Consider the following 27,021-nt stretch of genomic DNA (forward strand, 5'->3'; position numbering starts at 1 on the left):
TAATTGGCATATTTATTTATTTGTCTATTTGTGAAAAGGGCCTTATTTGTGTAAGCAGCAAAACAAATATAAAATTGAATGATAGCTATGCAACAGATCTGAAGATAATTGCCTCTGCAGTGAACTTTACAGTTCTCAACCACACATACGCAGCATGCTATATGAAAAAAGTTACTAACTGAACTACAGGTATTAAATACTGAAAAAAGTTTTACATTTTTATTATAATTTATTTTATTTAACAATCTAAGAAGTTTGCAGCCATCAGCAGTTCCAGTGCAATTTCAGGTGCAATTGGGAATTCAGGAATCTCCGTGGAACTGTTAGTGTAGCGAACCTTGTAGGTGAAATACATGCATACTTTGGATAGGACATGAGATGGAATCTCTCTAAAATTCACCTCATTTGTTTCATTTTCAGCAAACTGACCTGTTTAAAAAAAGGAAGAAAGAATCAGCATAAAAATTCCCTTGATAATGAACACATTTGTATTGCATGTGTGCAAACTCATCTAGACTACTTCATGTTAGTGTAGTCCCTTGTTAGGAATTAGACATTTTCAGTGTACAAGCTGTACAGCACAGTGTGTTAAGACATGCCACAGTTACTGGAGCCAGGGACGTAATTTCCATCACCTTTTGTTTAAAGGCATTCTGTTTGTTTGGGTTAATGACTCCCTACAAGCAATAGGTGGAACAAAGGTTTGATCCTGATCTCAGTCTATGCTAGGAGTGTTCTCTGAGAGTACCATATTCAGCCCTGTAAGACCCACACTGATGTAAACACCTACAAGAAATAAGGTCAATCAATGATGACCATGTGGCCTGGCTACTAGGGAAGAGATGTTTATTTTGTTTAAATAAACCTTTCAGGTGATTTGGAAACATCCAGTTGTACAACAGGGGCACCACATGACCCTACTTCTGTTACCATTGCACTTCCTTTGTACAGTTTGTCATTTGCTTGTTGTGTCTTGTCTTTAACTATATTGTACACTCGTTAAGGCAAGAACCATATCTACCCTTTAGGTGTTTGCCCAGCACCTACCACAACAGGGCTCCTATTATCCCTGCAGAGCCAATACAGCTTGCGGGTAAAACAGCTTCTATTTCCAGCTTGAGAATTGTCAGCAGATTTGATTACTAATTTCCAGTCAATTACATCTGTGCAGGACTACTGAAGACAATCCAGCCCAAATTTCATGGGAAGAAGTAGGAAGGCAATGCAGATTTTTAACATACTTTTTAAAGCCCTGCAACTTAAATAGGGAACATCCACATCAAATAAATATTCAAGTATCATTGAAACGAAGATCCATTAAATGCTTTCACTTTTCACAATCTTCTTTTACATCTGAAGAGGGGTTTTTTTATGTGGATGGAGGAGCAGTTATTTACCTTGCTGTAACTGTGCATCTTAGAGATGTTCTGTACACGTGGACCCCACTCATAGGTGTACATGCACTTGAGATCAGAATCTTTTAAAACACTAGTGTCTGTAGGTGTTGCACATGCACCTTGTATGCTCCCATGTCATTCCTCCCAAAGACATAAAAGGCAGAGCATCCCCAAATGCTATTCCCTTCTCCTTTATCAAGATTCTGGCTATAAGACTCGAGCTGCAGGCAAAGAGGGTCCACATAGGATCCACATGTACAGAACATCTCAAAGAACCAGTTACTATAAAGGCAGAGGTCCCCAAACTGTGGGACATGCCCACCTAGGGGGGCACTGATGAACATTTCGGGGGCACAGGGAAGGAGCGCCACCTAGCTGTTTCTGGCCCCAGCCCCCTGCCTGGAGCTCCAATGCTGGGTGCCCCAGTTGCCAGCTCCCTGCCTGTCAGCCTCATCCCCCAGGCCCAACCCCAGCGGTGGCCCCAGCCTCCTTACCCCTGTCCGCATCCCACCGCACCCCTCTCCATCACAGCCTCACTCCCAGTCATGGCTCTAGGGGGAGGATGCGGATAGGGGAAAGGGGGGCATGGAGGTAAAAAGTTTGGTGACCACTGGAGGAATATCCTAGATTTACCATAGCTGAATTTTGCAGAGAAACTACATGGAACTCCATTCACACATTCACCAACCACTATTCAGTGGTGTCAACCTTCAGATCTGATGCTTAGATTGGTTGGGCAGTACTACAATCCTTATTTAGATAAGCTGCTAGATTCCCTCCTCCTAAAGAAGTGGACTCCTTACTGATCAGCAAGTTCCATATGTACAAATTCTCAAAGAAGAGAGAAAACACTTAGTTGATAAACAGACCTCAGTCACCACTGAAATGCTTTCCTGACTGGAAGAAAAAGAAGATGAATAGAATTCATCAGTAGTGGGTGCTGTTCCCCTTGTGGGGGGGGGTCACTGAAAATGAGGAGGGCTCACAGATTTTCTGTGTGACCCAGGTGGATGAAAAGAATTCTTCATAAATCAGTAATCAGGCAGGTTTTGAAACTATGGATAGTGAAGAGATATCTAAAAGTGGTGACACTAGTTCTGGGATAAATCTGAGCTCTGCTGATTAGTGAAGAAAGCCCTGTAAGGTTGATGGCACTGGGAGCAAAAGGTTGGTGCCATAGATCTTTCCATAGTTGGAAACAGAGTGAATGTCAGAGATGGTACTGTTGAATACAGTACCAAGAGCTGTGCAGTAGACGTTCATTTTGACAGGTACAGGATTGGTTCTGGTTGCTGAACATTGTACTGGCTTCACAGCTGCAGATTTAGCCAAATCTCTGGAATGAAGATTCCCCAGGTTTTTCTTATATAGTACTGCAAATTACAAGCAGTGCCAAGAACCAGACTCGAAGCTGTGCTCCCTTCTCCCATGGACAGGGAGGATAAGGGAATCTGAAATTCAATGTCAAAGAACTCAAAGACTGAATGAGCGCTCTTTGTTCCCTGAGAACCTGCAGTGACATCTTTTATGGATGGAGTACTCGCTGAATGAGGTTCTGAAGGAGATCCAGGAACAACTTTTGAGTCAGATGCTTCTCTTATGGATTTCTCCATTAGGAACCATTTTAAGTGTACCTTCTTGGCTTATTAGATGCATTTTGAAAAAGATTTGCAAATTGCACACATTGCGGAGGATATGGCCTTTTCCTAAGCAAAAAATGCATTTGATGTCTCTCTCATTCAGAGAAATCAGCATGTTGCATGATAGGCAGGATTAAAAACACTGGAGATTTTGACTCAGTGCTGGTAGCCACAATACCATGACAGCTAGGTAACAAAAAACAAACCTAATTTTAGGAAATATTTTTGCCAACAGGCTGGTAACAACCAAGCAAACCACAAAACCACCACCACAAAGTTGTAGAGAAAAAAAATTAAAGTTGGATATAGTAACAATGTAACAGGATAGGACTACTGTAGGTTAGAGGACAATTAAGCTGTTATGACTCATGAGCACAGGCGGCAAGTAATAAGTGAGTGGCAGCTGGGGCGGCTCTGCCCTTTATTGTCTTGGGCCATGCATGCACCTTGCATGCCTTTGCACTGCTTCTCCCAAGGAAAACTGCAGGTTAAAAGATTCTCATATCCTGTTTGTTAGGTGCAAATGCACCCAGGAGTGAGATCCACATACACAGATATTCAAGGTATAGTTAACAAAAGTTGAGTTTTGATTTAATGGCTCTGGAGACTCAAGTGTTTTTGTGACACTTTTGGCCAAAAACGTATGCAATCAGCCAAATGAAAGTTGGTGGAAGTGTTTTGTATTGTTTTTTGTCATCTTGTGATGTAGTCTTTACCACATCTGGACCAGACTCTTGCTCAGGATATTCCAGCAGAAGCTGTTCAGCAGGTGTTCCTGCCTATTTTGATGGTATTCAGAATGAATATTTTTGGTGGGTCTTTGTTAAAGATTTGATAGACTGGTGAATTCAAAAATGTGAATCTAATCACTAATTAGAGAAGAGCCAAAGTGGTGTAATTAGCCAACATAACCCCCCTTGTAGTTTGGATGAGGCCCAGAATCATTCATGAGGTGACTTCACATACCCAAATTTAAGTCTGAATGCCCGTTTGTCCCTGAAATTTAAGAGGATTTGGATGCAGTTTGGTTTAGTTTTAATATAGGTTCATATTCACAGACCATTTGCTATATACCCGGACAGACAAATTATATCCGGCAGCTAGAATCTTTTCATATGTAAACTGTTTTACTTGATGATTTTTACACATAATGTGCTCCACCATGGAACCTGATTATACCATTTTTATAGAGCACCCAGTTCAGGTGACTGGACTCTTTGTCCTTCATGCTGCTGTAGCTGTTTTTGATTTTTAATTGGCAAGCCCCGCCCACAGAATCACAGCCATGTACGACTACTTGCAGATGTGGGACAGGCACGCATAGGTCCACCTAAAACTAAAGGATAACCCTCTCAGCTAAGGGGAGGAACCACTAAGCTTAGGCTACAAGTGAGTGCCTGGGACAACACAGGGGGGAGGAAGGGGAAAAAAGAAAAAGAAAAAAAGCTACAGGAGTGAGGTCAAAAGTTGAAAAATCAGAACACCAAAAGGGAACACCGAGCACAGAACCCCAGACAGCATCTGCTGCTCCTCAAAGGCATCTAGGAGTCAGTGGACACTCCCCAGAGGAACTCTGCCCAGAGATGTGATTGAACGAGGGACTGGAAATAGACTCCAGTCACAGAGTGCCCCCTCCATCCAGCTTCCTTCTCCTGGAGAGACAGGTGTGCACAGATCAGGAGGTGTGGGGAAAATTGCAGCCAGAACCCTCAATAAGAGGGGCTGCAAGATGATGCACTCTGCATAGACGTGCGCCAGGGTCTCCCTCTCATCACAAAAGGGACAGGCATCAGGGGAGTTCATGAATCACATTAAGTACACGTTCATACTCATAACTCCCCAAAGGAGCCACCAACTAATGTATCCAGTGGGTCATGGAACCAGAGTGGAGTACAGATTGGCTCAGAGTTCCTTGCCCTTCTCAGCTGGCAGTTGGTCTCACAATGTGGTGTTGGGGTAAGACAAGTGTACACAGATGTTTTCTGGGCACAGGTTGGAAGTGGACCAGCTGGATGTTGTGCAGCCAGTTCAGGTGGTTGTCAAGGACGGCTGGGGAGATACACACTGCAGGGGACCAGAGAGGAGTTCGGAGAGCCAGGAATGAGCAGGCAGCACCCTCCTGCAGGGTCAGCTTGAAGAAAGGGAGAGAAGCAGGAGGCAAGGCTGCCCTGAACTCCCCTGCTACAGCCCATGACAACAAAGTAAGATAAAGGCTGTGTAACTACACCAATATTGACCAAAAAAAGAAATCATGAGTAGGCCCCCAAAATCAAGAGATTAAAAAACAAAAAACCCCTCTCTTCTGTGCCAAAAAGATTGTATTGTGGTTTTTAGTTTTTGAACTTCCCCTGCCCAGCCCCAGTGTGCAACAATTAAATGTTGCCCCCATCCCAAGTTTATTGGGTATGGTGATTTTTTTGCCCCTGCTACAGGAGCTCTCACCTCATCATTTTCCCACCCCCTACCCAGCAATTAGTTCTCCCAAGTCAATCCTGTCCCCAGCTCCCTCATTAGTTCTGCCCATTCCCACCATCAGCACATTACTCCAGCCTCACCTCTGCTCTCCTCCTGGGGTTCTTTACCCTTCTTTCCCAGGGCTAGGGGCTGCAGTGCTGTCCCCTCTCCACCTTCTAGGATTGTAGGGGGGCAGCTCCAAGGGCTCTTCACCACCCCACACCCCATCCCAGGCTGAGTGCTGCAAGAAGGGAGAGAGGAGGTGGGGGAAAAGCAGAGGTGCTATCCTGTCCCATATGAGAGGAGAGGGAAGGAGGGAGCAGAGCTGCCCTGAGCTGCTGGGTTCTTTAGCTCCCATGTCCAATCCTATGAGAATAGCTTTGAGTTACTGAGGGATGGAGGCAGGGAGGAGAACTCCACCTGCAACAGCTCAACTGATTGTTTAGTCCCAGGAGGTGGGGAACTGGAGCATATGACCAATTCAAAGACTCAACTGTTATAGCTTGGGCATCCTCACAGGATGAGGCTCTAGCCGTGTCCATCACTCACAAAAGAATCATAAATGTTGGCAACAGTGCAGAGCCCAGTGGCTGAGTAGGGATGGAGCAGAAGCAGCACATCTGGGGCACACTCCAAGTATCAGAATGTACCCACCCCAGTGATATCCAAGGGAATTTCAAAATGGAGATTGTAGCAATTCGTTTTTGGCTAGCAGTAACTGAAAGATTTTAAAATGTAGACTTCTCCTAATCTTAACGAATCCTCTCCCCCATATACATGCCATTTGAAGGAATGGGAGGGGGAAAAATCACTACTGTTTTTGTCTGTGCAAGTAATTGCAATTGCTTGTCTTACGGTAGCATCCAAAGACTTCATATACAGTTAGTACCTGATTACATATAATTGATAATACAAGACTTGATAAAGCTGAATTGTCTAAGTAGGAAGAGAAACCAATCTGGACTGGGACAAATCACTATTAATAATAGAAATTCAATTTTTATACAACAGATTATACAAATCTAAACACTCCACAAAAGTGAAATAACTGAATTACAAGATGCTACTAAACTCATTGCACCTACCTGGACCACTCAACATAGCTTTTATTGTTCCTGATGTTAACGCATGCTCTCTTTTTACAATAAACTCATGACCATCAGAAGATATCAACTTCACATACATAGCATCAGGGCCCTCACACCCACCGTATGTTTTCTCTTCTCCATCTATAATAGAAAACAGATTCACTGATACTACAAAAGTACTAACCAGATATTCTGAAAGTATGAAGAAAGCTAGCACAGCTTATGCCTTTATTACAAGCATGAAGTCTCAGTGCGCTTACCTTTGAAAGACCAAAGAAATAAAGAAATGCAAGGTAGCAAAGGAGAGGGTGGAGGATAAGACAAGGAAGTTGTTTGTTTCTTTTAAAGTGAAAAATTCAGCAGACAGCAAAATGTAAAGCTTTGTGCCTTAGAGAGCTAATTTAGTTTTAATATACTGTTACTGATCTGTCCCCTCATTCCCTTGTTCCCGACCACTGAGTCAAAACATAATTTCAGTCATTTATAGAAAAAGAAATAAAGTCCATTCAGGCTTATTTTTTCCTTTACATAATAAAAGAAACCCTGCCACTCAAATCTGAGACTATACTTACTGCTTGCTCTGAAGTGGCTGTTAAACATTTCTTATGAAGTTGTTATTACCAGGGAAAGGTCATATTTGTAATGTTAATACATTAGAAGACAGTAATTAAGAATTTGCCAAATGAAGAAGAAACATCTCTTCCTACAGGCATTGTCTGTTGTCATGCTTTTAAGAGGGCAATTCACACAATAAAAGTCTTTGCTTTAATACCAGGCATTCATTTAAAAAGGAACTCCAGCAACTTTAAAAAGTCAATTTAAGGAAAGTTTACTTACTACTGCAAGTAATGCAAGTTTACTGCAACAAAGAGTAAACAAAATGTTCTCTATTTTCAGTTTCTTTTCTACTTTGGACAGCACTCTGAACAGTTTCCTCTGTTTATGTGTCTCTTTCACATAGCAGCAGGAAAAATAATTAAACAATAGTGAATGTCACTGTAAAACTACAAAATTAAGCAGAGAGCTTAGTAGCAGACATAATAGCTGAAACTCCTCTCCCTCTCTTACCCCTCCCCCAACCCATTAATTAGATTTCAACTTGTGTCTCTGGCTGATCCAGGGGTAAGACTGCAGAAAGATTCAAACAAGTTTCAATACCTGAAGTGATGATAAAAGGGAAAAAGGCAAAATACCACTTTAATCCAATTTAGAAGTTGTAGTCACGGTCTCTTTTCAGGTAGCATGTGTGTTTTTCCACAAAAATAATATACATTTACATAAGTTACTATAGTAAATAGGATTAAAGTAACTTTAATGAGAAGTTAATGAACTGTATATTCTACATAAGATTTTATTTTCAGGGTTGTATTAATCTGCTTACTTTTTTAAATTTTTACATAACCAGTAGGATGCTAGAAACCCTCAATATCTGGGGTCAGTACAATAGGAAAAAGTCCAAGTATGATTATAAGGAGGCTTAGTGATAAATTTACTTCCTTCCAGCAGAATCCAGAGGTGGTAAAAGAATAGAGATGCACTTTTGAAGACTGGAATTTAATCAGTAAATATTAATAAGTGTCATTTCTTCCTCCACCCAAAAACAAATCAATGATTTCTATTGTTAAGGAAACATTAGAGATTAAGTGTACCAAATATGTACTGCACTTGTACAGATTCTTAACAATTATGTCTTGCAGTCAGTTAGGAAAATGTGGTTTACTTTCAGGACTGTCAGAGTTAATCAAAATAAAATTACTGTATAATTATTAGATGAGGATTTTCAACGAGTTACCGTTAGTGCAAAAGCTCAAGTTGCTAAAATTATTTTCTCACTATGCAGTCATTTGAATGGAGACAGATAGGGCAGCTCCAAGCACATAAAATCAAGTTAATTATGAGGAGACAGTAAGCAAAATTAATTATGTAAATGCAACCTCCAAAATTCACAGCCCTTTCCTACTCAATTCCATTATCTAAAAGCCCAAGATATTTCATGTTTTAAAAAAATGAAAAGATGTTTGTTAAAAAATTAACTTACCCATTCTCTCCTTATTAAATGTTTATTACTTTGTGACAGCAGCTTTCACAGTAAGATGGTCTGCAAACAAAAAGTATTGATACAAGTGTCAAAATTACTTTTTAGTAATAATTTCATAAGTCAGAGTTTAAGTGACCTGCTATAAAGATTGATGTTTGTGTCATAAAGAAAACTTTAATGGTGATAGACAAGTCTGACTGAAGTATTCAGTCAATTCAAGTTTCAGGATATGTCCCCTATCTATCAGATTCTCACAGGCTTTACAAAGTGAAAACTCAGTATGTGCAAGATTTCCAGATTTTACCTTACATGTTGTAAAAATAAAGTTTTAAACCTTTAGCAGTCAAGGGTGTTAGAAATGCTATTTATAGTGTCTAGAACTTTAAAGGAGAAATCTGTACATAGAATTTGCTACTACAATGGCAAAATTCCTATAAGATAAAACAGAAGAAAAATAAGCACTGTGTGTCACAGTGCAGTTAGTACTGGTGAAAGGTTCAAGGCTAACAAGTGTAGAAACTGAAGCCTTTAAATGCAAAGTAATTCCAGTATGGACAACAGCAATTCAAGTTTCTTTATATTACACTGCAGTTACACTCTGGAACAGGGGTGGACAAACCTTTTGGCCCAAGGGTGGGGAAATTGCATATAGGGCCATGAATGTAGGGCTGGAGGAGGGGGTTGGGGTGCGGTGTGCAGGAAGGGGCTCAGGGAAGGGGGTTGGGGCACAGGAAGGGGTGTGGAGTGCAGCAGAGGCTCTGGGCAGGAGTGCAGGAGGCATGTGGCAGGGGGCTCAGGGTGCAGATGGGGGTGCAGAGCACAGCAAGGGGGTCAGGATGCAGGCTTTGGCCTGGCACCGCTTACCTGGAGTGGCTCTGGGGTGGCAGCGGCATGCAGCGGGGCTAAGACAGGCTCCCTACCTGTTCTGGCCCTGCACTGCTCCCAAAAGTGGCTGGCATCACATCCCTTCGGCCCGTGGGGGAAGAGGGGCACAGAGTTCCACACACTGCCCTCCCCTGCAGGTACCTCCCCCAAAGTTCCATTAGCCGCGGTTTCCCATTCCCAGCCAATGGGCGCTGCAGGGGGCGGTGCCTGGAGGCAAGGGCAGCGCACAGAGCCCTTTGTCCCCTCTCCCCCAGGAGCCGCAGGGACATGGTGCCCGCCACTTCCAGTAGTGGCACGGGGCCCGCAGCACCACAGGGCAGCAATCTTCCAGGCCAGATCCAGAGCCCTGATGGGCTGGATAAAGCCCACAGGCCGTACTTTGCCCACCCCTGCTCTGGAAAAAGACAACTCTAGGACAGCTTGAAAGAAATTCCACTCACCTACTTACCAACCCCTTACATTTATTTGGGGGTATCCCCTGAAACATGAAAATGAATGCATATTAATAGACTGTTGTGGGCTTCCTAGAGACTCAGGAAAACTTCACCAAGTGAAGTTAACAATATTCTGGTTAGTTTCCCAGATGCTATTCAGAACATTGTTGACAGTAATGAAACTTCAAGAATTCTTAACAATTCATTCTGCTCCTCAGGAAAGCTGTAAGTAACAGCAGAGGCAGGCACTGGAATTATTTACAGAGAAGGACCATAAAATGGAGGCTAGGGAAAGGACAGAGTACCAGAGACCTCTTCCCCCTTCCCACCATCTCCCATGGAGGGATACAGAAATGGAGACAAGAAACTGTGTGAAAGCTGGAGATGCAAAGAGAGAGAAAGCCCCTTTTCCTATCCACCAGTTTGGAAGGTAGTCATTGAAGCTTGACATTTATAATATACCTATTAGCCAGAGGCTGACAAAGAGCTCCAGAATCATAGAATACCAGGGTTGGAAGGGACCTCAGGAGGTCATCTAGTCCAACCCCCTGCTCAAAGCAGGACCAATCCCCAACTAAATCATCCCACCCAGGGCTTTGTTGAGCCTGACCTTAAAAACCCTTAAGGAAGGAGATTTCACTACCTGCCTAGGTAACCCATTCCAGTGATTCACCACCCTCCTAATGAAAAAGTTTTTCCTAATATCCAACCTAAACCTCCCCCACTGCAACTTGAGACCATTACTTCTTGTTCTGTCATCTGGTACAACAGAGAACAGTTTAGATCCATCCTCTTTGGAACCCCCTTTCAGGTAGTTGAAAGCAGCTATCAAATCCTTCCTCGTTCTTCTCTTCTGCAGACTAAACAATCCCAGTTCCCTCAGCCTCTCCTCATAAGCCATATGCTCCAGCCCCCTAATTATTTTATGGCCTCTGCTGGACTTTTTCCAATTTTCCACATCCTTCTTGTAGCGTGGGCCTGTGACGAAATGGGACTGTTCTTAATGTTCCTCTAAATACTGTATGAGTGCCTCAGTTTCCTCTATGCATTTCTTAAGTCTCCAGTGTGCATAAATTGCCAAACACTTTGTATCCTAGCAACAATGACTGGGGCCTTCCCCCCACTCCCAACCCCCTCGCAAGAGATGGCTAAAGTGAACAAAGAGAGTAGGTGATCTCCGCCAGAAGAGACAAGCCAGAAAGGAAGGCTGGAGGGGTTTCAGTTTGGACTGGCTGAGGACTAGAAGTGAGGCAAACAGGGGGTCTGCCTTGCTGAGCCCAGAATGGATCTGGCTGAGGTCCCGTTCTCTGTACCTACAAGCTCTGTTTAGACCATGTTCTTGCATCCAGTAAACAGAGGTTATTACATATCTGAGAGTCACATCTGACTGTGAAGCAAAAGTGGAGTGCAGACCCTCTGGCTCCCAGGACACCGCCTGGGTGGACTCATTGTGGGAAGCACACGAAGGGGCAGAGGATTCTGAATGCTCCAAGGAGAGACCCAGGAGGTGAAGTTGTGTAAGCTTCTTGCCCTGAAGACAGTCTGCTTCAAGGGAGAGGAGACTCCCGAAGTCCTGACTGGCTTTGTGGGAGCAGTCAAGAGCATCAGCCGGGACCCGTGACAGGCCCAAAACTGGACACAGTACTCCAGATGAGGCTCACCAATACAGAATAGAGGGAATGATCATGTCTCTCCATCTGCTGGCAATGCCCTACTTATATAGCCAATGCTTTTAGCCTTCTTGGCAACAAGGACACACTTGACTCACATCCAGCTTCTCATTCACTGTAACCTCTAGGTCTTTTTCTGCAGAACTGCTGCCTAGCCATTCGTCCCTAGCTGTAGCAGTTCATGGATTCTTCATCCTAAGTACAGCACTTTGCAATTGTCCTTGTTGAACCTCATCAGATTTATTTGGCCAATCCTCTAATTTGTCTAGGTCCCTCTGTCCTATCTACCACTCTCCCAGTTTAGTGTCCTCTGCAAACTGTTGAGGTGCAGTCCACGCCATCCTCCAGATCATTAACGAAGATATTGAACAAAACCAGTCCAGGACCAACTCTTGTGAACTCGGCTGCTAACTAGACATGGAGCCACTGATCACTACTTATTGAGCTATAACTATCTACAGCTTTCTATCACCTTACAGTCCATTTCATCAGCTATTCTTTAACTTGCCGCAAGAATACTGTGGGAACTGCATCAAAGCTTTGCTAAAGTCAAGGAATAACATGTCTGCTGCTTCTCTTCATCCACAGAGCCAGTTATCTTATCATAGAAGGCAATTAGGTTAGTCAGCATGACTTGCCCTTGGTAATCCATGCTGACTGTTCTGATCACTTTCCTCTCCTCTAAGTGCTTCAGAATTGATTCCTGTGACCTGCTCCAATGATTTTTCCAGGGACTGAGGTGAGGCTGACTGGCCTGTAGTTCCCCGGATCCTCCTCCTTCCTTTTTTTTTTTTTAAAAAGAGATGGGCACTACATTAGCCTTTTTCCAGTCATCTGGGACCTCACCCGATCACCATGAGTTTTCAAAGATAATGGCCAATGGCTCTGCAATCACATCCGCCAACTCCTTTAGCACCCTCAGATGCAGCGTATCCAGCCCCATGGACTTGTGCTCGTCCAGCTTTTCTAAATAGTCCTGAACCACATCTTTCTCTACAGAAGGCTAGTCACCTCCTCCCCATACTGTGCTGCCCAGCGCAGTAGTCTGGGAGCTGACCTTGTTCATGAAGACAGAGGCAAAAAAAACATCGAGTACATGAGCTTTTTTCACATCCTCTGTCACTAAGCAGAGTGGAGACAAAATCCAGTAGAAAACATGGCTCTTGTAGTAGCTAGTGGCAGAGACAATTAACTTCTCACCAGGGACCAGCTCCTGAACATTACTGGGGAACCTTCCACCTTTCAAATTTCTCAACAAATAGATATAACAAGGCCTGAAATTTGTCAGTTTCTGCATGAGAGGGTTCAGTCTGCATACCTATTCATGCCATCTGTGTTTAGTGAGATTAAACAATGGTGCCTGGTGGTGTGATGAAAAGAACGGAAGCCACCGTTCAACTCAATTTACAAAGGCCACCAAACAACGTATTATTCCCACTTTACTGAGGAAAAACTGAAGGAAAATTGTCTTATAGACCAAAGCCAAATCTGAACCAGTAATCTTATAAGTGAGAAGCTCCTGAATATCACATACTTCTGAGTCTAACATTTTCTGAGGGTTAAATTGTGCACATGGTCATACAAATTCCCTATATTCCCTGTACTCACCTTGTTTTGATATTTCCATGGGAACTCCCCCAGAGAAGTCATAAATGTTGCTATTCCTGCACATAGCATTTCCTCAGCAGTAGTGTAATACTGAAATAATCCTAATTTCACTTTGTAGGCTGGAAGCATGTGCAATGGTAGAAAGGTTAATATAGAAAGGTAAGAGGTGTCAATTTATAAAAATCTATAGAATCATAATTTCAATGTTGTCACTCGCTACAGCAGGAGTCGGCAACCTCTGGCATGCGGCTCGTCAGGGTAAGCAACCTGGTGGGCCGAGCCAGTTTGTTTACCTGCCACATTGGCAGGTTCAGCCAATCACAGCTCCCACTGGCCACGGTTTGCCATCCCAGGCCAATGGGGGTGGCGGGAAGCCGCAGCCAGCGCATCCCTTACCACTTCCCGCAGCCCCCATTGGCCTGGGACTGGTATTGATCAATCAGCTTTGTTTATCATGCAAAGAATAATAAATGAGGCACTTGTTAAGATTTTAGAATCTAACCAGAAGTTAGTTGAATCTATCCACCAATGGTTTGCATATAGTTACAAAACATACATGTGTTTGAAATAATTTACCAAAGTGTACAGGACTTGCAAGACTAGTTCTACACATCCAGTCTCTCAATAACCTACTGCATATGATGGAGATCTGCAATACTGCAGAAGAGATCAAGCAACTTGATCAGGTTGAATCGACAGCAAAGCCAACTTTTGGGATGGTACGGTGATACATGAAGATGGTCGAGTCTTTGCTGCTGTTCATTCGATCTGTGGGACTGCTAATTGGAATTTGTACCTTGCAGCACTGGAAGACTATGTGAAATACTTTTTTGTTTTAGATTTAATCAACTATTCTGCAATGCTTGCCTGGTACCTTGCTGAAATAAGAAGTGTAAAAGAATCTGACCATGACCTATGGGAAGAATTTTGAAAAGGAAATTGGGCTGTTAAAAGGTCGTCAGTTCCCTTCTGTGCACTTGGTTCAGATGAAGCCCTAGAACAGGGGTAGTCAACCTATGGCACACATGCCAAAGGCGGCACACGAGCTGATTTTCAGTGGCACTCACACTGCTCGGATCCTGGCCACTGGTCCTGGGGGCTCTGCATTTTAATTTAATTTTAAATGAAGCTTCTTAAACATTTTTAAAACCTTAGTTACTTTACAGACAACAATAGTTTAGTTATAGACTTATAGAAAGAAACCTTCTAAAAAGGTTAAAATGTATTACTGGCATGCAAAATCTTAAATTAGAGTGAATAAATGAAGACACGACACAGCACTTCTGAAAGGCTGCCAAAACAGAAACTGTAAATATCGGCCCAAGATTTGGCTGACTATTTCATTTATGAGGTAACAAAGAAAATACTGGACCTATGACCAGGGGTGAAAGTAATTTACAGGACTTACCAGTACTGCCGGAGACCTGAGGGGGCGTGACCTCATCTGGAAGAGGCGTGGCATCTCAAAATTTAAAGGCCCTGGGGAATCAGCTGTGGCTGGGAGACCCAGAGCCTTTAAATCAACCAGGGGCTCCCAGCTGCAGAGGTGGCTGGGAGCCCCCCGGGGCGCAGGGGCAAGTTAAAGGGCCCAGGGCTCTGGCCGCTGGGGGAACCCCAACCTTTGCGGGGCTGAGGCAGGGATTTAAAGGGCCTAGAGCTCCTGCTGCTGAGGGAAGCCCGGAGCCCTTTAAATCCCGGCCCCAGTCCGGCCGCCAGAGCCGCGGCCAGGATTCAAAGGGCTCTGGGCTGCCCCCAGCTAAGTCGATGCGGTCCGGCACGGCGTACTGGCTCTTGCCGGTATGCCGTACCAGACTGTATCGGCTTACTTTCACCTCTGCCTATGACAAAAGTCTACCTCATGTTTAACACCTGTGGAGAAGAATCAATTAAAAATATTACTAGAAAGAAGACATTCTGTGGTATTGCATCTGCCCAATACAAAAATCTTTTGACTCAACAAATATCTTCAGTGTGAAGAAGCTACTATCTCATATTTGCATGACGGAAGAGTTAACCATATACTCTGCAGAAAAAATGCTCCACTATGCCTTTACACTGCTCAAGCTCTTCAGTGGTGTTTCTCTGTAGTTCCCATGAGGAGGCTGACACTAAAATTATCTTTCATGCCATCAAAGGTCACAAAGGGAGGTGCTACTGTTCTAGTGCTCTCTGACAGAAATTACCGAAGACTTCAGCAAGACTCTGTTTCTGTTTCTCAACAGGAGGTACAAAATTGCTGTATATCCCTCAGAGACGTGTTCCTATCATTTGGACCTGCTGCTGCACTGCCAGGTTTCCACGCCCTTACAGGATGTGGCACTACTGGAAGGTTGGCTGGAAAGACCTAATTATCTTACTGGAAGGCATTTGATTCAGCCTCCAAAAGACTCTCTCCTCACTCTAAAGGTGCTCAGAATGGCTGAAACAGTCATTGATGAGGTCAAATGGACTGTAGGCATTCTTGTGCCAAGTTTACCATTTGAAGACCAACATTACAACACTTGCAGAGCTATGTTGATGGATGTTTTCCAAGAAATGGATAAATGGAGAAAAACTGCCACCAAAAAGGGGTGTATTTATACTTGCTATCAAGAGGGCAAATCATTAAGCAATGGCATGGCTCTAGGATGATTGAGTGCATCCAAAACTACCCTCCTCTAGCGGACGTGGATCTCTCTTTGGTGTGATCAGTCCATCCTTCGTTATGTCTAAAGTTACACAAGCTCCCAAAATCAATCCTTCAGCTAATCAAATGCTTCTGTACAAAGACCAGATGATCACCACTCTGCAAATGTTCGGCCAGCAGCCTACCTAGTACATAGCAAGGATCAGTGTGACAACATGTCTAGCAGCGGTGCTGTAGACAGAGTCGACACTGACAACGACTGATGAAAAAAATGTTTACAGTCCTACATGCTAAGGCTAGCTTCCCTAGGATTAGCGAAGATGCATGTCTTTTATGTAAGCAATGCATCCCTGTGTGAATGTATAATTAAAAAAAAAAATGTTGACTTTTAAACATTTGCTCAACTCTTTATCTACATAATTGTTCTAGGTTTGTCTATTCTGTACCATTTTGTTTGTGAGAGATGGCCTTTTGAAAGAAAGAAATGGGCTGAGTTGTTATCAGAGGACATTATCAAAATTTCCACAAACCAGAAGACCTGAAGCTGGAAGAAGAGACTTCCAATTGCCATACCGAAAAGGGTGACATCACAGAAATTATGATTCTGTAGGTTTTTATGAACCAATTGACGCCCTCCTTTCCCTTCTAACACTAACCATGGAATGAGATTTTATCACATAATGCTCCCAGACTATTACAACTCCTGTTGTAATATGAAGAAAGGGTTCTGTGAAAGAGCCAAGCAGGTGTAATTCCCCACAGCTGGAGATGGGAGAAAGATCCCTTGTGCTTCCTCCCCCACCCACAGAACCCTTCCCCATACTTCAAAGTGAGTAGCAGTGAAACTGACTAAGACAGCATCAATTCCCCTTTATAGCTAGGAAAGTACTTTGAACGGTAACAGCAGTACAGGTGTAATCCTGAGCAGGAAAAAAGCAGGGGGGTGGGGGAATAGGAAATGGCAGTGCAAAGACAAGGGAGGAAATGGAGGGAAAACAAAAGGGACACTGGGTGAGTTGAACCCAGAAGGGACAGAAAATAGGCAACCTAGAGACAGCCTGTTAGAATCCCTTTCTCCCTGTCAGAAGAGGCTGGGAGAGCTACACAGGTAGCACATTGTACTTATGGGAGATTATCTTGTGAGAGAATAAGAGAAGTACTGTTTTCCAGCAACTAGCCTCAGGTTAATTGGAGCAGATTCAATATGATCCAGAGCAAGCTGCCACCAAACTTTCTCCAGACAGTGGTAAGACTGTTGCGATAGGTGGTAGGGGGCTCAATGGAGCTTTCAAAAGGGAAACAGAAAGCCACAGAAAACTGAAAAATAGGATGAATGAAGGCAACTGTATTTGATGTTGATACCTATTCAATTTGTTATTTTAATACCCCAATAACAGAAGAAATTCAGAATTAAAAAAATAAAATTTGAAAGTGGTTAAAAGGGTGAAGAATTTCACAAGTTATAATTCAGATTTTACTGCTTTCAGACACCTTTCCCCATATACAGTTTTTGCGCACACAAAAATTTTACACAGAAGACTCTACCCACAAGTCAATGCTTTATCCAGAAAGGATTACTTTGAAGTTGTCAGCTATACCCAGTCTTTCCCAATTGAGCTTTGAGTAGTCATAGGCATTATTTAATTAATAAGAAGTTAGAAATAGGCAAGTCAAGTAATTTAGTACATCCCCCTATAAGAGCAGATTTTTCAGAGTATATTTTCTAATTGCAGTGATCCAGGGACCTCTTGATGCCAACTAGCAGAGTGCACTGAGGATACAAAGAGTTCTAAAGGGATCCCCTGGTCACATATATGTATAATAATTCACAAAATTACACCAAAAGGGTGGCGTATGAGATCTCTGAGACCCAGGAGCCTACTGGCCATCAAAAATGTATGTACAGATCATATTAAAAAGAGTTAAATATCTATACTGGAAGTTAACTCAAAAGGTTTTGAGAATGTAAGGCAGGTAATAAGTAGTTGGGTTCCAGGCTGGGAGCATCAGAAGCTTTTTATTGTGTATTGTCTACTTCCCAACACAGGCCTATTTGCATATTGAGCCAAAATGCTAATCAAGAGAAAATTTACAGGAATAAAACAAAATAGCAGGAGGGGATACCATTTGAGTAAAGAAAATGGATTGCTGAAGTATATCTGAGCGACAAAGATTCCCTCCCAGGATCTTTAACCACCGAGGAGGCAAGCTGATAGCGTAACTTATCTTGTGAATGCAAGATCACAGCCAAGCCCGGCTGTAATACACTGGAAGGATTTTGGGTGAGCTTTGATTTAAGAGACATGAAAGTAACTAGGTATACACGTTTAGCTTCTAGAATTCAAGTTACGATTTTATTTTATATGTAACTATTTGTTTCCAATATTTCTACTTGCTATCATTTGAATCTCTACTCATTGTTAGATATTCTTATAGTGAAAACAAGCAAAAAAGTTTATTTAAGTGCTGTCTGTTAAGCAGCACTGGTAAGCTGGGAGGTACTGTTTCACAGAATTCACAGGTTAGCTGCTCCCAAAGAGCATCCTATGGATCAAGGGCTGGACATTCTGGGGGATGCTCATAGCATGTTTATTGCTAACCTGCAGAGTGACCGCAGAACCTGTGTTGGCTAAGAGAGGAGTGTTTGTGTTCCCTATGACCAGTGGAGTCAGGGAGCTAATGGACAGCAGACACAGAGGAAGCTTCTTCACACTAAAGGCAGGTGGTAGTGAGATGTCTCATAACCTGACTACCCCGGGAAGTGTCAGAACTTAAATACCATGTTTCTTCTGAAAATCTGGAAGCACCTTACTTAAGATATTAACCTCACTTTACAGAGGGGAAAACTGAAATCAAGGTTAAGGGCCAATTGTAGGGACCTAAATATGCAGAACAGGTACTTTTGAAAATTCCACTAGGTACCTATCTACATATTTACGGGCCTGAATACTTGTGGAAAACTTGCCCTAAGTGACTTAATCAAGATCACATTAAGTCAGTGCCAGTCAGGAAGAGGATCCAAATCTTCTAACGGCCAACCACCTGCTAGTCACTAGTCCATGCTGCCTCCCTTTATTATATGGTCTTTCCCTGCACATTCCACCTAAATAACAAAGATGAATACTAGACATTCTGTTGGTTTCTGCCTCTGGAGCATCACTTTAGGGTAGAGGCTTATATGAAATTACCAAACAGGCAGCTAAGCAACCTTGCTTAACTCCCAAAGAGCATGTTTGTTTGGTTAGCAACAATTCCTACACAGTTTCCTTTATATAAACACAGAAAACATGAAGCAAAACATTTAGTGGCAAAACAGGAAAAACCCTACAACAGAACTGTGTTTACAAAGTTGCTAAACGATTCACCCCACCCAAAATGATATTTATATCTATTTATGATTTTCACAAAATTAATTATTTGGAAGACATGGAAAAAAGGTCACTAGTTTCTCTAAACTGAATAAAATTCATCAGTAATTAAAAATTAATCTTATACCAGTGCCTTAAATATGCTCTGTGGATGTTAAAATTCACATATTTTGTAAGCATAAGAATTTTTATTCATATATTGTACATAATTTCCCTGCTTCAAACTGTTTTGCAGCATAATGTATGCCAGGTGGCTGATACCTTCTCCGTAAGCAGTTGTTGTAGTAGCAGTTTAGCATTGTATACAACTGTGTACAGTTGTTTCAGAAACAAACAAAATTAAGAAAGGTGCAATGTAAATCAGAAACCCACTCATCTCTCAGTGTCAACATCTGACATGTGGGTTCTGGGCCTCCTACTTCCTCTCAAAAACTATTTTAACCATTTACTACCCACAACAGTTTGGATCTTAAAACTGGTATATCCTTGCAGGTTATGTATTCTCTACTGCACAAACCCAGGGGGACATGGTTTAAGTTGTCAACAGTTTTGACCAGGAATTGATATGACTGCAAAGAATCCAAAGTCAATATGACATCCAGGATGGTTGTTTTATACATCCTCTTTTACATAGAGATATACGGGATTGAGATACAAGGATAAAGTTAAGGTACCCCAAACCATTAACCCTGCATTTTCTATATAGTAACCATATTTTTTCCCCTTAACTTGAGTTTCCTAGCCTTCAGATGTTCATTTTTAAAAACAGACACTCTTAAGTTACTGATACATATTTAGAATCTTAACTCTAATTCAACAGTGTTTGGGACTCTTGCAATAAGCCAACACCTACAAACATTTTCTATTTCATTTAGAATTAACTGGTTTTTAATTAGTAATGTATTGCAGCAGAAAATTTCTTAAATAAATTTGATCTAAATACTAAAGACTTTCCCACATGCCTCCAGTCAGATACTTCAAAGAGGAATACATTTGTTACCAAATAGTGAACAGGCTTTTACAAGACACTAAGTGATCTGCTTGTAGCAAGCTCTCAAAATTTCAGTAACAGTTTCTCCCTGTAATAAGGATTATTGGAGGGGAGAGGGTGTGCAGGGATTAGCTACAACAGTTACATTGAAAAAACTCCATGAACATCAATGAAAATTGTTTACTGTTAATTCCAAATCAGAAGCAGAATGTCAAACTGGTCTCACAGGAGGAAGTGTGCCATGAATTACAGAAATTTAATGCTTGCATAAGTGCTGAAAACAGATTCAGGATTGGTCCTGCATGATCTCTCCTTCAAACGAATGACAATTGAGGCATTCAAGACTGCGAAGGGTGAAATTAGTGAAGACAGATTAAAAACAAGATGCTATTCTTTCTTGTAAGAAGACAAGAAAGACGATGAAATTAAAAGAATATATTCAGAATAATGAATAGAAAAATTTTAAAAGGCAGTCTCATGGCAAATCTACTGCCCTGGGTAAACTGTAGCTTGATAATAAAGAGGACTGAATGATGTTATAAATCACTTGAACATTTGCAACTACAAAAGTAATCAAATAATATGCTTCAGGATATTAGCCTGCAGGGGTCAAGACTTTTTTCCAAGCTGTGGTACAAATATTACAATAGAGTAGGTGCTTTATATCTGTTCTTCGCCCCTCTGAACCATCCAGATATGATACTGCTGAAGGTAAGATACCATATTAGATTTTAAAAAAAGAATTGACATTGATTGGTCAAACAAACATGTAGGGTTACAAGATAACCGATACACTCCTGAGTGGGTATTTAAAAAAGCCCCCTCAATTACAGCCTTACGGAGACTACCCTGACCTTGGGTACAAACACACAAAAGTAGGAGCACAGCACACACTCTAAGTCCCTCAACACACACACACACCTGCTAAGCTGTCAGGCAGGAAATGGAGGAAAATGGATAGCATCTGGGCACTATCATACAATCCTCTAGCCATTACCATGGGTGTCAATGTGCTTGTGGTATAGGTCAGCGGCAAGTTATTACCACACCCTTCCCCCATAGTAAGAAGAAATGTTGTGCCTTGGAGGTGTGTTTGATGCACAATATCACCCAGGCTATTCAGGAGATGTGCAATTTACAGACCGCCTTTTGCTCAGTGGTACCTAGAAGCACCATTTAGCCCTATTTTCCCCAAAGATGCTAAAAAAAATTCATACTGGCATACGACTACTGGCAAAACAATGGAACACAGTCTTCAGTCTTCAAACTAAAATAATTTGAAGAGAGGTTTAGACGATATAACTCTTTAAAACTGCTCTCTTCAAATGTCATCTCAAGAAATCCAGCATCAGCTGCTAAGCATATGCAAGACAGACATATACTTAAAGTACTAGTACAGGGATCAGCAACCTTTGGCATGTGGCTCGCCAGGGTAAGCACTCTGGTGGGCTGGGCTGGTTTGTTTACCTGCTGTGTCCACAGGTTTGTTCGATCGTGGCTCCCACTGGCCGCGGTTCGCCACTCCAGGCCAACATGGGCTGCGGGAAGCAGCAGTCAGCAAATCCCTTGGCCCGCACCGCTTTCTGCGGCCCCCGTTGGCCTGGAGCGGGCCACCGCTTCCCACAGCCCCCATTGGCCTGGAGCGGCAAACCACGGCCAGCAGGAGCTGCAATCGGCCAAACTCGCAGACGCAGCAGGTAAACAAACCGGCCCGGCCCTCCAGGGTGCTTAACCTGAGGGGCTGCATGCCAAAGGTTGCCAATCCCTGTACCAGTACATCAATACTCGATGTTTTACCCAGTCAGAGTTATGCATGTGAGAATGAAGACTGTTAAGCCATCTGGTAGATATCAGTGTGCAAGCAGTGGGCCACTTAACTGATTCAATAAACCAGCAGTTCTCAACCCTGGCGGTATACAGATGCGTTTCAGGGGTACATCAACTCATCTAGATATTTGCCTAGTTTTACAACAGGCTACAGAAAAAAGCATTAGCAAAGTCAGTACAAACTAAAATTTCATACAATAAAATGTTTATATTGCTCTATACACTATACAGTGAAATGTAAGCACAATATTTATAATCCAGTTGATTTTATAATTATAGGGCAAAAATGAGCAAGTAAACAATTCTTCAGTAACAGTGTACTGACACTTGTATTTTTATGCTGGATTTGGTACACAAGTAATTTTAAGGGAGGTGAAACTTGGGGATATGCAAGACAAACCAGACTCCTGAAAGGGGTGCAGTAGTCTGGAAAGGTTGAGAGCCACTGAAATAAACAGTGATATATAGATAAGCAAAGGCATGTTTATCTGTTCCAGTAAACTAGTGGCTACTGTGCCCATTGGATAACAAATTCATAATGACAGCCTTCGTAACTAATTTATAGTAATTAAAGACAACTGAGGGCAGATTTTGGCCACAGTAGTTTTAGAATATTAACAACATATTACATCTTACTTTTAATGTACTCTATTATATCAATTTTTTCAAGATCCCAAGCAAATAATATGAATGCCTTCACCATCAGTAAATCAGCATACAAGTCAAATATTTAGGGGTGTGAACTCTCTGAATCATAAGAAGAGTTTTGTAAATAGATTAGGCACAGTAGAAAGTCCACAGAAAGTGTCGGCCCACTACTTAATGGGGAAAGAGAGCTAACAGCACGTAACATTTAATGAGGCATTTAATGCCCATGTTACTTCAGTCTTCACTATAGAGGTTAAATGATATCAGATGCCTAGCACAATTAATATTAACAATGAAGGGGAAGGAACAAAATCCAGAATGCAGAAAAATCAGGCTAAAGAATATTTAGATAAGTTATATGTATCCAAGTCAATAGGACCTGATGAAATTCACCCTAGGGTATTTAAGAAACTAGCTGAAGCAATCTTGGAACCATTAGTAATCATCTCTGAGAACCCATGGAGCACACATGAAGTCCCAGAAGACTGGAGAAGGACAAACATACTACCTATTTTTAGAGAGGAAACAAAGAAAACCTGGGAATTATAGACCAGCCAGCCTAACTTTGAAACCTGGGAAGATATAATTATTAAACAAATTTGTAAGCATATCCAGGATAACAGGGTAATAAGTAAAATCCAACATGGATTTGTTAAGAACAAATCATGCTAAACCACCTTAATTTCCGTCACTGACCAGGCTAATGGATGGGAGGGTGGAGGGGGAAGCAGTAGACATGATTTATCTTTATTTGAGTAAGACTTTTGATGCAGCCCCACATGACAGTCTCATAAGCGGATCACATTTCCGTAGTTTAGATTAAATTACTAGAAGATGGTTGCATAACTAGTTGGGGGGAAAAAAACCACATACTCAAAGTTTATCAATGGTTCATTGTCAAAGAGGGAGGATGACACCCAGCTCGGAGAGGTTGCAAGCACCTTGGAGGACAAGATTAAAACTCAAAGTGATCTCAACAAATTGGACAGCTGGTCTGAAATGATCAAACTGAAATTAAAAAAAGTGCAAAGTACAGCACTTAGGAAGGAAAAAATCTAAGGCACAAATATAAAATGGCCAGGCAATTGCGCCACTGAGAAGAATCTGGGGAAGTATAGTGGTATGAGCAGGGTCCTAGAGTTCGGACCGCAGCCCAAGCCCAGAAGTCTACACAGCAATGAAACAGCCCAAGTTGGCTGGCACAGGCCAACCATAGGTTTTTCTTTGCTGTGTAGACGTACCCTACAAGGATAGCTAAGTATTGGATAGGCTTCCCCGTGGAATCCCAGTCACTGGAGGCTTTTAAGAACTGGTTAGACAAACACCTATCAAGGATGGTCTAGGTACACTTGATCCTGCATCTGCGCAGGGGGATGGACTATATGACCTCAAGGTCCCTTCCAGCCCTATGTTTCTACAAAATATTGATCAATGAACAAATAGGCTAGGTGGAGCAGTAGCTTTTCACCTACAAAAGTATAGTTTTAAATTCTGTTTACATTCTAGGTAATTAAGCTTTAATCTTATTCTAGGTCCCACTGTCATTGGTTTACTTCACATAGTTACCCACACAATTTCTTGTAAGTGCATTTATTGCTCAGGACTGAAAGATTCACAAAGATATTTAGGTTCCTAACTTCCACTGATTTCAATGGAAGTTGGAGTCTAGATACCTTCGTGATCTGGGCTTTAGTGCAGATCAGGACTAAAGTATATTAGTAGGGCAGTGAGAAAGAAAATTTGTACATCTATTTGCAATTCAGGTTGCTCAAGGCTGGAGGTATAGGGTCCAAATGCAGCTGGTTGGGGCTCAATGGGGTGAGAGTCTGGATGCAAGGGTGTCGTCAGGGTAATCCAGGTGCATAGGCCTTGGGGCTTATTGCAATGAGGTTTCTTGTGTGTCAGGCTCAGCTGTCAGTGGTCTGAGTGCAGGGGGTGGGGATCTGGATGTGGGAGGGGGCTGCTTGGCAGAGAGGGCTAGAGGTGGGGGGGAGGGATGGATGGTGGGGGCATCCGGATGCACAGGGTTGGGCAGCTGAGGGACCAGCTCCCCACAGTGACTTGTCCCACCATGGCTGAGGAGAGATGGGGACAGGAAACAGGGGAGGACTCTAGGGGTGGATCTGACCTGGACCCAGCCACTCCATGCAGAGAAAGTGCGCTCCTTCCCCACCCCCAGCCCAGCCAAGACTAGCCACTGCAGGATAGAAGCCACTGCCTGTGGCATCCCAAGTCCTGGGTGGGGCTGGGGAGAGCCAGGCGCAGGGAGTAAGTCTTGACAGGGGTGCCCAGAGCTTGCAGGGAGGGTCTGACCCAGCACCAACCAGGACGCCTTGAGCCCTCCCCTCACAGTGATTTAACTCTCTGTCAGCCTCTCCAGGTGCCTGAAACCACATGCCGCGTTGCTGGGGAAGGATACATGAAACACTCTTGCAGTTTCCCTTTGCTTCTCCATCAGAAAGTCATTTTTCTTCAAGGATGCAAAGAAATCTGCAAATTCTACATGCACACAGTTGTGTAGAATTCCCCCTGGAGTATTATTTGTAGCATTCTAATTACAAACTGAATACTCGAGTCCAATCTGCCTTCATACTACAGGAGAAACATGAACAATGATACAGAAATATTGTATTAAGAAAGTCTTCAAAACCAGTTACCGTTTACATAGAAAGTTATAAGCATATAGGTGATTTTTGGGAATCTGTGGAAGAATGTGAAGGGAATGGTCAAAGAAAATGATTGTGCATAAGCAGAAAACTTTTAGTACACTGTTCTATAAATACTCTGTCTTCAATCCTGGTATAAGTTATTTTCTGCCTCCTCATTCAACACAAAATTCTCTCTTGTTTTAAAGTAGCAGCTGGCCACCCTTTTATTTCATTATACCAAAGCCAGACTCAAATCTTCCACACTCCTATTTCTAAGGCACTGTCTATGCAGGGATCTTTATGAAGCTTTTCCCACCTGTACCATTCCCAACTCACCTGATCAGTGGCAGCCCTAGTACAGAGAAGGTTCAGATGTTTTCCAGCATTTTTACTACTGTATCAGCTAAAGCCATTCCTCATTGGTAAAAATGCTGAAGTCCGCCAGAGCCTTGTCTATGGTAAGGCTCCCATTGATTCTACCACTGGCTCAGCAAAACTGACATGATTTTTTTTTTGTTTTTATTCCTGATGTAAATAAAACAGAATGATTGACAGAGGAGTGGCACCTAACAGAAGACATGCTTCGAGATAAAAAGTGTTACATAATGTATATGTAGTTACACAGTGTGAAGGCTAGAAGAATGTACGGTGCATTCCTCTAAGAACATTATGGTATTTGGATATCAAGGCACGAAGAGCCTTGGGCTATATATGATTTTCTCCCTTCCCTCAAGCATGAACCCTGTAGTCTAAATGCTTTTAATAATCTGTAAGTGATCGGAAGTGCATGAAATAAAATAGGAAGGAAAAGTGTGTGGATATATGTAGTTTTCGTTTAGTGCCAGTCTTCACTCACAAGCTGTAAGACAGATGCTGGATATTGCAACCTGTGAAACAAGACTACTATTAATGAGAAACTTTAGTTTCTCTTTTCTTTACACTAATACATTACTTTACTCCCTACAGGTACTTATGAGCATTTAGACCAGCCGATTCAAGTTTAACAGGAGGGAGACAATCCCATCTATCCAAAGACAAATCTTACTTTGGTATCTAAGCACCGTAACCTACCTTAAAAGGGTTCCTAAATTCCTCCATCCTTGGGATTTTTGTAACGGGATTATTTCCTTCCCTTTAGGGATGGGAGGGGAGGGGAAGGAGGAGGCTCCCTCACTGGCGGAGGAAGCAGTCAGAGCAGAGCAATAGTTACAGTACTGCTTTAAAGAGGGTTTTTGTTGGTGGTGTGTGGAATCCAACGACAGTGTTACAGACACATGGGAAGGGAGCGAAATCGCCCCTGCCCCACCCCTGAGCCTCCCTCAGGCCACCCCGAGCCGTAAACACGCCCCCAGCCTCCCCCCCCCCCAGGGATGAGTAATAAGATTTCCGCCCGGGGGTGGCCGCTTCTCGGAGCGGGGCCCGGGCCCTGGCCCGGCTAGCAGAGGGCGAGGTCCGCTCCTCACTCGGGGGAAAGGCCGCGGCGGCGACCCTCCTTCTCCCGGAGACGAAACAAGGGGGGGGGCAGCCTCTCCGCTCGCGCCCCATCCCCTCCAGCCGGCCGCGGCGGGGACTTACTTGTGTCAGCTTCGCTGCCTCCGCTCCCTGCTCGCAGGGCCCCCTGTTCCGGGCCAGCTGCCTCGCAATCACTTCCGATAGGTCAAAGGTTAGCGCCGCCTGCCACCACCGTAGCGACAGGCAG

The 27,021-nt window shown here is 42.9% G+C and overlaps 1 protein-coding gene across 2 annotated transcripts; it reads right to left on the bottom strand.

Moving 5' to 3' along the window:
- ELOC (elongin C) lies at positions 1-27,021 on the bottom strand. 2 transcript variants are annotated; one of them, XM_032784766.2, is made up of 4 exons: positions 26,898-27,021; positions 8,618-8,677; positions 6,577-6,720; positions 1-429 (listed from the first exon to the last, which is right to left on the bottom strand). In XM_032784766.2, exons 2-4 carry the CDS (start codon positions 8,619-8,621, stop codon positions 239-241), a joined length of 339 nt encoding a protein of 112 aa, XP_032640657.1. In that variant the 5' UTR covers positions 8,622-8,677; positions 26,898-27,021; the 3' UTR covers positions 1-238. The 2 variants fall into 2 exon arrangements, with proteins under 2 accessions (XP_032640657.1, XP_032640656.1); XM_032784765.2 differs by lacking the exons at positions 8,618-8,677; positions 26,898-27,021 and adding an exon at positions 7,152-7,237.

Source organism: Chelonoidis abingdonii, chromosome 2 (assembly GCF_003597395.2).
Source record: "Chelonoidis abingdonii isolate Lonesome George chromosome 2, CheloAbing_2.0, whole genome shotgun sequence".
Lineage (NCBI taxonomy): Eukaryota > Metazoa > Chordata > Testudines > Testudinidae > Chelonoidis > Chelonoidis abingdonii.

Bases quoted from the DNA above. Each gene is read 5' to 3' on its own strand.
- ELOC (XM_032784765.2), bottom strand. From the start codon at position 7,179: ATGTTTAACAGCCACTTCAGAGCAAGCA. The intron at 6,721-7,151 runs GTAAGTATAGTC...TTTCTATTATAG, and splicing joins CAGCCACTTCAGAGCAAGCA to ATGGAGAAGAGAAAACATAC. The intron at 430-6,576 runs GTAGGTGCAATG...TTTTTTAAACAG, and splicing joins AGCTATGTTGAGTGGTCCAG to GTCAGTTTGCTGAAAATGAA.